General features: G+C 43.9%; 1 protein-coding gene across 2 annotated transcripts in view; it reads left to right on the forward strand.

Moving 5' to 3' along the window:
* The first annotated feature begins 482 nt into the window (after nt 1-482).
* epha4l (eph receptor A4, like) overlaps nt 483-14,747 on the forward strand; it is a 53,854-nt gene continuing 39,589 nt past the window's right edge. Inside the window, exons 1-3 of one of the 2 annotated variants that reach the window (XM_046388461.1) lie at nt 483-795; nt 2,435-2,502; nt 4,975-5,638. In XM_046388461.1, the coding sequence (XP_046244417.1) occupies nt 699-795; nt 2,435-2,502; nt 4,975-5,638 (829 nt within the window). In that variant the 5' untranslated portion in view covers nt 483-698. The remainder of the gene's footprint in view (nt 796-2,434; nt 2,503-4,974; nt 5,639-14,747) is intronic. The other variant, XM_046388460.1, reaches the window with a different exon arrangement.

Genomic DNA, 14,747 nt, shown 5'->3' on the forward strand with positions numbered 1-14,747 from the left:
CTTGACTGGAGCCAGACTACATGCAGGATCAGCACAGTGTGACTGCTGAGGAACACTGAGGACAAAAACTGACGCATTGCATTTACGTACATAAATATAAAGCTGAATCGCATTTTCTAAAGTTTGAGAAGCAGTTACTGAAGCAACATTTGTTACCTAAACAAACTCAGTGCTCCATATAAATTCTAGGGAGCGCAAACACACACTTTCCATTTATTTCCACTGTTCACTACCAGGATTTTTCCCCGTGCAGTTTATTTGGGTAATGTCACTCGGTGGTCCACAGAGACCTGGTCTACATCGTCCTTTGTAGGTGAAACGTCGTGAAGTGCCACCTCACAGTATCACCAACTCGCCGTGTGTCTGACTATAGTGTCCTCTGGTAAATGACAGGATGAGTTGTTAAGGGTGTGCGGGGGGGGGGGGTACTTAATGATTATTTGCCCCCCCTCACCTTCACTACGTTTCCTATATGGATTGACGGGGTCCGCGTCAGAGCGCACAGAGTGGACCCGCCTCCTGGCTGTGGAGCGCTGGTTGCGTCTCTCTCCACTGTCCGCCTCAAATCCATATTCCACTGGGAAAGAGAGAGAGAGGGAGAGGAAGGGAGTGAGTGAGTGAGAGAGAGAGAGAGAGCGCAGGACCTGGGAGAAGAGCAACGAAAGAAAAAGAGGAGCGAAAACGGAACAGTGAAACAAATGGCACTCATGGCAGGGATTTTGTTCACGGCCACCTTTCTTGTTTCGGGGATTTCTACATTTGTTTCGTCGGCACGGATATATCCCCCAAATGAAGGTAAGGTTGTTGGGAGAAAAAACTGCCGCGGACTTAAGACTTCATCCCCGTTCGGTCTCTGTGTGTTTGCGCAGCGGAGCCTCACTTCGAAGGCTCCTAGTTGCGAGCGCTTGAAGCCGCGATGAGTCTAGCGGTGGGAAACACAGATGGTCACCTTTAAACGGAGACTTTTCTCTAAACGAAACTGGAATAAGAAGTGGCTCTCCAAATGCGCATCGCGTGCTTTAGTCTCGACTCGGCTTTGGATCGTGCAAGCTGCCGAAAGCCAGGGATCAGGAATACCCATAGCCCCGAGACGTGCTGATTTCTCTGTTAAGAGAGAAGATCAAGCCGATCTTTAATGTTGCGTAGCATCAACGTAACGCACATGTCCTGTAGAACAGAAATGAAGTACATTAACGAGTCTGTGAGAGACCCGGCGCTCATTCGACTGGCCAAGCAGCTCTTTTATTTCTCAGTTTAAGAATTGCGAAACAGTGATCGCTCCTGCTGTCAAAGTGCGTTTTGGTGGAAGGTGATAATGGGGATGACAGGAAAATTAATTTAGAATGTGTATTTCCACACAAAAGTGACCATACATTAAACAGGGAGGTGTATAAATCGTTGTCCAACACAAAACAAGAGCTCCGAAGCTGTCGTGAGTTTCCTGCTCGGAGTCCCGGGGCGCATTGTAACCAGTTTGGAAATGTTAGGCCCGGTGCAGGTTATAGCTTACTCTGCAAAGTACTTTATTTATCTTTTTTTTTTCCAGTAACCCAATCCGATGAACTGAATCTGTCTCTTGCAGAATTTTATATTTATTTCTGCCATTCTCGGCAAAGCAAAACTGTTAGACACAATGATGCTTCACGGACTCAGTTAAAAATGAAACAAGTGGTTCATATTTAAAATGGATCAGTCTGTAGTCTATTGTGACTAATAATTTATGCCATGGACTTACATAACGGGCTTTTTAATTAATTTATACTGAGCAGTTGATCGTTTTAGTCACACTGAATTCAAAGCAATTATAAAAATAGATGTAAATATGTGACACTTAATTCAGTGGAAGTAGTTTGTATTTGATTCTCCACGGCCGTAGCCTAATGTTTTACTTTTTTGTAGCGAGGTAATATGATGTTAGGCCTGTATGTCTGTGTGGAGCATTTTTGATGCGTTTTATTCCTCTAAGATCAAGTTTATGTACACGGATCCCTAACTGATTCCCTTCAAATCAAACACGCTTACAGCTGATGCCGAGCAAAACGGAAAACAGTTATCTTACAGACCCTGGGGAAATGCAATTTGTAGTTTGTAGAAAATCTTATTCTTAACGAAAATCAATCAAAACGACCCCAGTTAAGCACAGTGGGGAAATAACGCGCAACAAAACATTTACGACATTATCATTTCGGTGACCTGTTGACCTGCCGTTTTCATTCTCCCTCTGCTCTGCCACCATCATGAGATGATATTTTTATACTCGGGAAATGGCTTTATTTCTATTCATTAAGCGTCTACTCTGAAAAAAAAAATAGACACCCGCTTCTCCTCCTCAGTATATTACACCTACGCTGATTAATTTATACACGCCAATGCTGATTTATGTTGTATGGACGGACTTAGACTGCAGCTCACTTGTGCCATTCTTGTTTTCCAGTCACGTTATTGGACTCCAGATCTGTTCAGGGGGAGCTGGGATGGGTCGCCAACCCCACGGAAGGAGGGGTAAGTACCGCAAAGAAGTGTCCCCTTGTTAGGACGCACGGTCCCCTATTGAGCAAAAATGGAGAGATAATATCCATTATTGGCAGCAGCTCAGGAGTGGACCGCCAAATAGATACACAGTCCTCTTTGATAAGATTCTCTCCTGGCGAGCCCTTTATGGGAATATCTTTGTCAATGATTTATTGTGCAGCTGTCTGTACTAAACTCAGGTTGAAATTCGAGGTGTCATTTCCAGTATCTTACACTAAAATATGGGTAAATTATATTTTGCCATCATGTTGTATACAGAGACCCTCTGAAACTCCCTCCAGGGCCCCATGGGGTCCCCGAAATCCATTTTGAGAACCATCGGTCTATAGACACCCCCTCGTCACCCCCAGCCCCTGTTCCACTTTCCCCTCGCTTCCCTTCTCTCTAACTACTCTGTAATGGTCAGATGCAGGGGCCGATACTGCAGCGGGCGTCAGGTTTCCTGAATAGACGGTGGATTGAATCGGTCTTTGTGGAGAAACTATATATCCCTTTCCACCATTGAGTTGAGGAGAGAGAGAGAGAGAGAGAGAGGAACTTGGCAGCTGAGAAAGGGTCCTCTGGAATGGATGAATAAGGGGGAAAGTGCAGTGGGGTTCAGCTCTTGCCGCAGGATGACTGGATCTTACTATGAAACAACGGGGAATAGGGTCGACCGAATGCCTGATCCCTTAGTCTAATTGGGATATCTACACTAGCTCTGATAAGAAAAAGACTAAGGGCCACAGTCGGGCCTATAGTGGCCACAGTTTGCCACGGGCATTATAGGGTTAAGAAAATGTAAGGCAAAGGCCCTGCAGTAACCAAATCCTAATTTGATAACATAGAAATGACTCAGATTAAATGCCATGCCTTTGAAAATGACCTCAATTAATAACTGTTCACATTAAACAAATAATAATAATTTTTCTGAATTCACTCGTCCATTTGTTCTACTGACATAAATGTGATAATGAGCACAAATGAGCCTTTTAGTGTTCTTTGAAAATTAATATAAATTAGCAACAATCATGTCAACTAATGAATATGAACCCAGGGGAGCAGAATTTCGCCTCGTGCAGCTGTTGCAGGGTTTTGCTCGTCAGCTTTTCTCGATGAACTTGGCCGATGCTGTGCTAAGGTCCTCCCCTCAACCATTTTATCGCAAACACTTGATTGACAGGGTCCTGGCAGCCCCAGCAAGCCTGCATTCACCCTCTCATTACGACCAATTGGCCTTATTTTCCCCCGTCTTTGCTATCGAGGAAAGGTGCAGCCTTATCTCAGCACTGTTTGATTTCCACAACAAAAGGGGGTCTGAAGGCAGCGAGCAGAGTGGAATGGAACAGCAGGGAATGATAGACATTTTCTCAAATCATACAGCCGCGGCTATGTTTAGCATTATCCCACCCTCCTCCAGGGATATAAGGCTTTAAACCAGATTGTTAATGATAAGGTGTCAGATCAAATCTGGCAGCATAAACCATATCTTCCACTGTCTTATTATGAGTTTTTGCACTGTTTTCTAAATTTCTGAAGTGACAGCAGCCAGAGGCCTGTCTGCTGTTGTTTACAGCCCAGTTCAGTCAAAGACTCCATTTCAAACAGTGATAAAGTTAGGGGAGCACATCGCTTTGAGTTTCCCAAGACATACTTGTATTTGCTCAACAGTGATCTGTGGAGAGGGGAACTTTATCATAAGTAAAACAAACATTCCCTCCTGGCGAAAATAAGCCAGGCTGCGCTGGATAACATAATCCATGCACCCTGCATACCGGTCTCTCCTGTGAGTTCATACTATCAACAGCAGTGAACATGTGTGCCTCTGTGTCCCAGTCTCCATCATGCAGGCTGATGCAGAGCAGGCATACATTAGATCATTAGCGTTTGTTCAGAGACCTTTAGTCTTTGCATTCATATAATGCCATTTTCATTCTTGTGCGTGTGTGTGTGTGTGTGTGTGTGACAGAGAGAGAGAGAGAATTTTGTATATCACTCCCCACGTAATTGAACTGTACATATTACTGAGGCATATAACTAATTACAAATTTCCTTTCTCATAGTTGAGAGAAGCCATGAATATTAATACCTTCATGATTCTATATTAGGAAGTAACAAGTCTATTAGGTACCATTCATAAAACATACATTAAGTTTGGCCATCAATTAATTGCTCTGCTGAGACGCAAATACTTAATACTATTTCTTGCACGCTCTTGTATCATGCATCATGTGTGATACATAGATCATTTTAAGTAAGAGGTCATTTCATTTTGATATTTCTCTGATTTCTCTTCTTAACCTTTAACAAGTCTGCCATGACAACGTTATAGTATTTTCCTACTGGTCTGAATATTCCCAAACTACGGCTTGATAATTCAACATAAGTTCTTCATTTGAAGATTACAACACAGAGGTTTAAGAACATTTTTGTAACATTTTTAACTTTGTGTTCTTTCCTCAGTGGGAGGAAGTGAGCATTATGGATGAAAAGAACATTCCCATCCGGACGTACCAGGTGTGTAACGTCATGGAACCAAACCAGAACAACTGGCTCCGCACTGACTGGATCCCCCGAGGTGGTGCCCAGCGTGTCTACATTGAGATCAAGTTCACCCTCCGAGACTGCAACAGCCTCCCGGGGGTCATGGGAACCTGCAAGGAAACCTTCAATCTGTACTACTATGAGTCCAACAACGATAAGGAGCGCTACATCAGAGAGAACCAGTTTGGCAAGATTGACACCATTGCTGCAGATGAGAGCTTCACTCAAGTGGACATCGGCGATCGCATTATGAAGCTGAACACGGAAGTCCGAGATGTGGGTGCCTTGACTCGGAAAGGCTTCTATTTGGCCTTCCAGGATGTTGGAGCATGCATTGCTCTTGTGTCCGTCAGGGTCTTCTACAAGAAATGTCCTTTAGCAGTGCGTAACTTGGCGCAGTTTCCTGATACCATCACTGGAGCTGATACCTCCTCACTTGTGGAGGTTCGTGGCTCATGTGTGGATAATTCTGAGGAGAAAGAGGTTCCCAAGATGTACTGCGGGGCCGATGGAGAGTGGCTGGTGCCCATTGGGAATTGCCTGTGTAATCCTGGATACGAGGAGCGCAATGCAGAATGTCAAGGTAACTGGATTTTTTGCATTTTTTTGGACTGACTTGTTCTCTATTTTTAAATAACTCTCTCCCTTCAAACTCTGCCTGCTCCCTCTTGCTCTGTCTCTTTGTCTTTATTCCCCATGTTTGATTCTCTTTGTCCTTCCCTCTCCTCCCTCCCTCGATTCACCCACCTCACACTCTGTTGGATATTTTCTTCTGCTTGCTCTCCCACTCTCTACACTCTTTTTTCCAGTGTCTGGTTGGGTGATAGCAGCAATGATGATTGAAAATTGAGTAATTAGCAGACCCACTGAGAGGTGTTGTGCAAAGGGATGCATCTTAGGAGAACTGGTGGCACTGGGAAAGGAAAACTCCAACTGGTTGGCACTCTCAATGTGTTTTTCACCCCCACCAGCTCTTTCTCTTTTTCCCAATGGAGCCCCAAGCTGGGAAAAAGAGATAGGCAGCTTAAGAGGAAGGGAAGGAGAGAGAAAGAGTTTATCATTCCACGCAGGTATGAGAAGAGTGAAAATACACAGCTGTGAGATGAGGTTGAAATAGTGTTATTTGGTAGGGGGGAATAGCCCTTCATAGATGATTATTCTAGTCTCAGCTTGCTGTGATCCTATACCAGGCTGTTTGATGAGGTTTTAAGTTCAATGCAGAGTGCCCACTTTCCTTTTTTTTTTTTTTTTTTTTTTTAAACCAGGTGAGTTAAAGCACCTTCAGCATGCTGGTGAATTCAAAACATTGCCAAGAAAGCATGATACAAAAAACATGCCAATTTTTCCACATTTTTATTTTAAGTTGTTTCAAGCTTAGGATCTCATGATGACTGGTATCAACCATAACTAAACTTCCTTTTTTTTATTGCGCACAGTAGATTTCAGTATATGGTATACGGTAGTGCATTGTGGCTAGCATCTAGTAGTGTTCTACAGCTGCTTTGTGGATGGCATACAGAATTTGCAGAAGTCGAGGTCCAGTTGTCTGCTGGCCAGACAACAGGATGCCAATTCTGCCATGATTGTTTATTGGTATAGCCCACCAGCCACCCACCAGCATCACACACAAAAAAGCACTGAGCCTCAGCAGTGAGAGGTCAGAGGCTGGGCATGGGTGATTAACAGGGGGACGGACCAGTACACCTCTCCTAATTTACGACAGAGCCTTTATCTTGAAGGACTAATTGCATGACAAGCGGGTCTGGTGATTTAGGGGTACTGCTGGCTGCTTAGGGGTGGGGAGGCAAATGAGCACAAGTAATCACATACGGGCTTTTGTGCGGATTTCTCTGTATTTGCCCAAAAAAGTATCATCTGAATGGTAAGAATTCCCTTGGAATGCTGCCCATCATCCCCTGTCGCTAGGCTCAAATGACTCTGGCCAGGTTTCTGTCCCCAGGGTTGGCTTCAAAGAAGCAGGAGGAATGGAGGTTTGAGGGAAGCAGATACCAGAAAGTAGTTAGTTGCAGGCTTCAGGGATATCTTTCTGAATTGGCTTCTTATCATGCCATTTACAATAATAACCTCTCTTATTTAAAATCACAATGAGAACCCTGATCTCATACTGTGTATCGTAACTTTCACTTCTCTGCAACATTGAAATAGACTCCTCATCTCACCTCTTTAATTTCAGCTGAGATAAATAGCTGTTACTCTCCAAAGAAGGCAACAAAGGATTTGGAAACCTTGATTTTATATGACTAATGCAGTCTCGTACTTTCTGCCAGCCTCTGAGCTGGCAGCATTGCTTTTCAAGCCAATATATTCATTTAGTTCACATATCACTGTATCTACTTTAGTTAGTTTAGGTTTACAGTGCCAATACATGTGCTCCATTCACTTTTAGCTTCAATTAAACTGTTGAAAAAGTTTCTCAACATTTTACTTCCAAATGGAAACTGGATAACATGCTGTGGGTTTGATGCTGCATGGCTGCCTGAGGTGTCAGTGTGGGTCAGCTCCAGTGGCTGAAGGGTTAAAAGGTGCTGGCCACTGTCAGTCTTCAAGTGCATTGATGAGCTGGTTAATATTCCCCAATCTGACAGGCTCTGTGGGAGAGGGACTCCTCTTGACGACCATGTTGACCAAAGGACTTTGACGGTAGCTGGTTTTGGGGAAGGGAGAGTTTCTGTGTTTTCACTTTTCTTGATATATTAAAAAATTTGTGCATGAGAGTATGTAAACTATTGCTCACATCATTTTTCTTCATTTGGTCTAAAACCTTTCTTTTATAAAGGTTTTCTGTGGTGCACACAAGCCCAATTGTGTGTATATGTGTGTGTGTTTGCATACTTGTGTGCCTGTGCTTGTCTTGTGTTCGTGCAGGGTTACAAGGGCACCTTGGTCCCTGGTTCCCAGCCCGGGATGAATAGGCTCTCCTCCATCATTGTTTGGGGCAGCCGTGGAGCCGACTGGGGCTGGCGATGTTTGGGGTGGGGGAAGAGGTAGAGGGGACTCTGGTGGGGCATGTAGGAGTTGTATTCTCCACCCCTGGCAGAGGTCAGGGGTCGTCCCCTTCTGCATCCATCTTACTGCTGCGTCTGACTGTGTCGTGGACCTAGGATTGATTAAGACGTCAGGGTTTTGACAGCTGTGGTTGGGGTCTGTGTGTGTGTGTCTGTGGTCGAGATGGGCCAAGGGTGGTCAGGGTGTACACCCAGGGCCAAGGCAAGGGGGGCAACAAGGGCACTGAGGGCCAAAGGGCCCCCCTGATCTAAGAAGAGAAAACTCTGTCTGTTTGCATTTGGGATCCCTTTCCCTGTTCACCACCTTCCCCCACATGCTCTGTAAGGGATGGGTGGGGGGTCAGGGAGTCCCCTCGCTTCTCATCTGGTGAGGGGGTCCTACTGTTGGAGAGGTGGGAAGAAGAGATTAGTTAGACCTATGTCTGTCATTATGAGGAATAATTATTGTCTTAACTGCTTTTTTCCTTTTTGTTGAGTCAAAGAAACATCTGAGTGACGTGTGCTATGGCAGCAGTTTTGCGTCTGCGGCACAATCATAGGTGTTTTTAGGAAAATCAGGTTGTGTGTGCGTATTTGACTTCAGGTTGTAGCTGCTGGCTTGTGTGTGTGTTTATTGAGAATAAAGCTTGGTGACAGACACTTCTGACACTGCAGAATGCTAGTTCATGGTTGAGCTAACTGGCAACCCACAGCCTATCGTCACCTTCAATCAACACACACACACACACACACACTTACTATCTTTACATTAAGGCAGCTCTGAGAACAATAATAAAAGCTACAAATCACTCAGTTCTACCAAAACCTGTCTGTGTGTGAATAGCGGCTTAAGGTAAGATTGTGATGCCATGATTGTATGATTGAAGCATTTTCTCACCTGAGACTTCTCTATTCCCAGCAGCCTTTGCTGTGCTGGAAAGTCTCATTCATATTGGATTAAGAGGTTTCAGGGATGAAGTTTCTTTCCCGTGCTCCACTCATTGTGTGTGTGTGTATCTGGGTCTTCCCTTCTCTCTCTCTCCCTTGGTTGACAGTGTTAAATATGCGCTTGGGAGCATCATTCTAAATTCACCACATAATTCTATTTTGCCCGCTGGTCCCCGATGGGTTTAAATACACAGACTCAGTCCCTTGCTCTTCTCTTCCTCCACTATTTTCCTCTCCATCTTCTGCATACATACAAATGAAGCATTTGCGTCTTCTTCTTGGCCAGCTCGGTTGCATGTCTGCTTTTTCGATCGATGTCATCAGTCAAATTTCCTGTTGATTTAATGGCAATACATAAGCTTTTTTTCTCTTTTCATATACCTGTTTCTCCTTTTGTTGCCCTCCATTTTTTCTGCTGCCTCTGTTTGCAATTTTCACCCATGTCCTTCTATGATATTCTCTCTCTCTCTCTCTCTTTCTCTGGTCCAGTCGTCGAGGTGGTTAGTGTTCGTCAGCCTGTCTCTGGTGGCAGCAGCAGGAAGTGGGGTGAATAATGAGATTACTGTCACTATTTGGAGGGGTGTGGTGGTGGTGCTTGGGGGGCAGCTAGGAGCAACACACAGAATATCATCACTCGTCAATGTTCTCCACAGACACACAAACCTGAATGATGACAAATCCAGATACATGCAGGGAAGGATATCTGAGGAGACCAGATCCAAAAAGTGCATCTACACACCCACATGTACAGCCATGTATGCATACTCAGTCTAGTCATACATACGTGTAAAAAGGGCATGTTAAGTAATGGTCTTAAGTACACACTTTCATGAATGTACACACACACACACACAAGCTTAAGTCTGTATTAGCACCCACAGACACACTCAAAGCAGAGCAGAGCGCAGCAGAATGGAGGTGAATGTACTCATCACTCTCCGTGCCACCAGAGAGGCTCATTTTGTGCTGCTGAATAGAGACGAGGAATCTATTACCAACAGAGAGCAGGAAAGAACAACAGACACAGAGAGAGAGGACAAAATGTCTCATGAGCAGTCCTCTGCCACCCTCCCCTTCCCGCTAAAATAATTGCTTAAAGCATTTTTTTATATTTTGTTTTTTTTTTAGCTCCCCATATGATGAAAAAAGAAAAGTCCCCTCCACACACACCAATCTCCCCTGATTGGACGGAGGAGGAAGGTGGGGTGGGAATTGGTGGGGGGGTGTTCAGCCGTCATTAGCTGAGGTGCTGAAATCTTTTTCCTGCCTGAGCTGTCGTCCTGCCTCAGTGTTTGTTCCCTTCACAGCTCTTGACACTCATCGCCCCTCTCTGTTTCTCCTTGTGCTGCCCTGTTTGGGGCAGGAAGCCACTGGTGATTGGGCATGACCCGGGGATGATGGGTGCTTCCACAGCTACACTGCAGTGTGCAGGGATACGCTGCATGACGTTCCATCTTTAAGTCATTTATCTCCCACTGAGTTTGAAAAGCTCATTTTTTTCCTTGGAGGATCAACAATTTTATGGGTCAATGTGTTGTTTTTTTTTCCGTAATTTCATTTTCATAATTTCAAGCAACTGATGCTGGTTTTAAGAAAGTGCCAGAGGCATGTCAAACTTCTTTATGAATACGTAAAATTATCCCACTCTCAACTGTTTTGTGGAAAATAAGATTTTATTACTAGATATGAGCCTAAATTATATGTGGAAGTGAAAACTTTTTAAGCTGCTCACTAAAAAGTGCATACTATGTAAAGCAAATAAGATATTTTATTTTGTTATTTGACAGCAAAACATTATTGCAATCATTCCAAATGTAGTCAAACATCATCAAGTGTCATTTAATTCCCTGAAACATATACATAGTTAATTAAATGAAATAAACTGGCAGAAAGAAATGCTGGATTTTTCAGTAACTTGAGAATAAAAAAACAAGCTGCCATACAAAGCAGCTTTCAGTTTTGTAGTCTAAATGTTTATTGGAGAGATTACAACTGAAGCATTCTCAAAAGCTCCACTATGCTTACAAAATGTATGAATTTTGGGATGATGCTTTTAATGGACACTGTTGTCCTGCAGTACAATGAAGAGAAGAAATGAAAGAGCTACAGGGCTGGAAAAAATTAATAAAAACTTGTGGAGCTTGGTGAAACAGCTCCAGAAATCTTCTTCTTTTGCTTCTTATTTTCTAATTCAAAATCCCTTTTATGTTCTGTTAACAAATTTAAAATATTCCAGTGTTCCACAGTATCATCCATCAGTGCATGCCAGTTACAGTAAATAAATTAATTTTACATACAAGGAGGTGTGAGGTTTTCCTTGAGAAGTGAAGTGAGGATGCACGACCTAAACAGTAGACTTTGCAGATAAGTGCAAATTGTATATGTTGACAGCAAACTATTATTAGTTTTAGGTAGTGTGAAATAGAGACAACTGACATGATCTGTTAAGATGGATGTTATAGTGCTGTTAACATGGCTGTCAGCTGGTATCTGCTATGGAAGTGTCAAAAAGGGTTTTAAAAGGATGATAACATTTCTCTTTCTCTCTCCTCTCCTCTCCTTTCCTCTCCTCTCCTCTCCTCTCTCATCTTTTTGAAAAGCATCCTCTCTTTGAAGCCCGGGATGGCAAGAGGGAGTGATTAAAGCAGTCAGCAAGCAAATTAGCATGTCAAAAGGCCCTGAATCAATACCCCAGCTCTCTACCAACACAACCCTGCAGTCCTTTCACCCCCCTCTCCCTCTATCCGTTCCTGCCATTCCCCCATTCCTCCGGCTGTTTCCCTTCTTCTCCCTCCATTTTCTCCTGCACACTCTCCCTCTTGCTCTCTTGCCCCTCTTTTTCTCTTTCGCTCAGTTTAAATCTTTCTCCTTTTTTCCCCCTAAACCCCTGTTTTCTCCCTCAGCTGACAGACAGAAAGAAGGGGCAGAGTTTGTAAAGAGAGATGGACGGATGTATAGGCAGAGAAAGACGGATAGAGGGAGAAGTGGACAGCTATCAAGTGGGCATGGTTAGACTGTTTGAGAGAGAGAGGTTATGAAAGAGAAAGAGGGCCTCTGCCGATGTCTTTGTGCTGAAAGAGAGGGAGAACAGAACTCTCTCACCAAGGAGAGTGGAGGCGATGGAGATGAGGAGGCAGGGAGGGAGGTAGAGAGAGAAAAAGAAACAAAAAACACGGGGGGAAGTGAAGTGGAAAGAGATTTAGTTCCAGTCTGGCAACCGTGCTTTTTCTACACTTCATCTGTCGGTTCACCATTGCACGGAAATCCCTTTGATCTGGAGCAATGTGTTACTGATCGCGAGGACCGTGTGTGCGTGTGTGTGGACAGACAGAGAGTATGTGTGTGTCCGAACCATTATCTGTCCTATATTTATTCTGTGCATCTGTTGCGGCAGGCGTATCACATGCTGTATCATAAACTTCTATTAACGTTCCAATCGCATTGCGCGATCTGAGCCTGGAGACAAAGCAGGCCTGCAGCTCTTCAGATGGACCGCCAGCTCTACCTCGCTATGTGACAATGGGAGGCTGATTGCAAACACCTTGAAAATATTTTATCTCTCCCTCTCTCTTTCTCCTGCTGATTTCTATCTTAAACTCCCTCCACCAAGCCGGGGTGATAGTAGGTGGTCTTTTCTTCTCTTTCGTCGTCATCCTTTTTCTCAGGGGGCGCAGAGTTCAGTGGCCAAATCAAAGGCTGCTCCATGGCAATCAGTTAGGGGTTATGACAAAAAGCCTTGCAATAAAGGGCTGCTCTGTAATCTGATGTGCCCTGAGACTGAACACAGTGCCCATTTTAATGAGCTGAGATCCCCTTTTTCCAATCACGATGGAAGAGGAAATGGCACACTGGCTCATTCTCCCTGTAAAAACACAAACTTAGAATGTTTATGTTGAATGAAGAATGACGAATGTGGGCTGGTTGCTGCAATATGAGAGGACGCATTTTGGGTAGTCCTGTTCATTACCTACAAAGCCAATGTTAGATGGATTTGGAGCACTTCCAAGGTTTTAATGGCCATAAAACTCTCCTGGATGAATCATCACTACAAAAGATGAACAGCTGCATCGGAAAATTGCTGATTCGCTGATTAAGAGTGGAAGGTACAAGCCTGTGTACATTAAACACACGGAGAGAAGTCAACAACTTTCAAGTTAAAATTCTGTTACAGGTGCTGCTAATATATACAGCAGTATAAAGTTCCTGAGTCACTCCTGAATGAATCTTGCAAGATTTAATATTTGCTACTGCTCTAACTGCTCTGAGTGGCTTCCTCTCCGTAGCAACATTGACTGAGACTCGTGGGATTTGTATTGCTTACATCTATCCACAAAGCCACCTCAAGGCCATAACTTAAACCTGTATTATTGTTTAGTTATCGAAGTGTTTGGATGTTAAGAATATGTAATTTCATATGATGTTCTTTCAGGAGATCACTGCCCAAGAAGCATTACAGAATGCAATGCTCTGTGTAAACATGGCATTTTTTAGTTTTATAGTCATCAGTACTTTGGACAGAGCCAGGCTAGCTGTATCTCTGTGGCTTCAGTCTGGCTGCTTGGCTTTAGATTCACATGTAGCTTTACAGATGTGAGAAGGATGCCTAGCTTCTCATGTTACTCTTAACGACAAAGTGAATCAGCACATACCTCAAAATGCTGAAATATTTCCTTTTAATTTAGGGTGAGAAGTGCTTGGCACAACACTTTTTACCATTTTGCATCAAATCCAACCCATATCCACCACACACACATGCACCTATCCATGGTGTCAATCCACTGCAGATCAGGTAGCTGACCTCTTGCTGTGAATACATGTGTATGCACACGGGCATGCAAACTACAAATGTATCAAACACACTATGGGATTGCCTGTGAGGTGAAACCTCTCTGTGGGAGAGCTGAAATGTAATTTGGGGATGTGGAGGTCTCACAGCACCAGGGATCTGAAGCTGTAGATCTCCAGCCAAAGGCAGAGGTGTGTCCAATGCTGGGGCACGTCTTTGGGATTAGAAACCTTGATCCTCCCTGATCCGCAGTGAGCTGTCAAATACTGCTGGAAGGAGAGGAAGAAAGAAAGACGTGATGCCTTGAAGGCTCATACCACGGAAGAATATGAGGGGAAGAAGGAGGAAGAGAGAGGATAGAGAAATACAGATAGGATAGAGACTGAGAGAAAAGAAAGTGAGTGAGATGAAACGAGTTACCTAGATATCCAAATAGAGTGTGATTGTGTGTGACAGAGGGAGTGTGAGAGTGTGTACAGAGGAAAGGAGTGAGAAAGATGAATTGACTCCTGTCTACTGGGTCTGATAAATGGCTGAAGATGTGAAAGGTGAAGTGGGGGGTTGTGGTTACAGACGGTGATCGCTCTTTGAACAAGCCCAGCGTGGTCGTGTCACGACCTCTGGCAGCCTCGACTAATATTACAGTCAGTATCACTACCTGTGTGTGCTGCACGGTTTTTCACCACACTTTGAATTATTTTAATTGGAACTGCTTTCTACTGTATAATAGTCCTGTTGAAACTGTTGAAAGAGTACAGAATTTGATCTTTAACAGTTGGCAGGAAAGCTATATGTTGGGGGCAGTATAGACCATTTTATTTTGGAGTTTAAAAATACAATAATGGTAGGCAAGCAAGAGAATAAAGGAAGTCATGAATACATTTTTGGCAGCTCTGCGGGGCTTCGGGTGCTCGAATCACCGGCAAAACTGCCAAGTGTGGCGCATCAACTTA

Source organism: Scatophagus argus, chromosome 5 (genome assembly GCF_020382885.2).
Source record: "Scatophagus argus isolate fScaArg1 chromosome 5, fScaArg1.pri, whole genome shotgun sequence".
NCBI lineage: Eukaryota > Metazoa > Chordata > Actinopteri > Scatophagidae > Scatophagus > Scatophagus argus.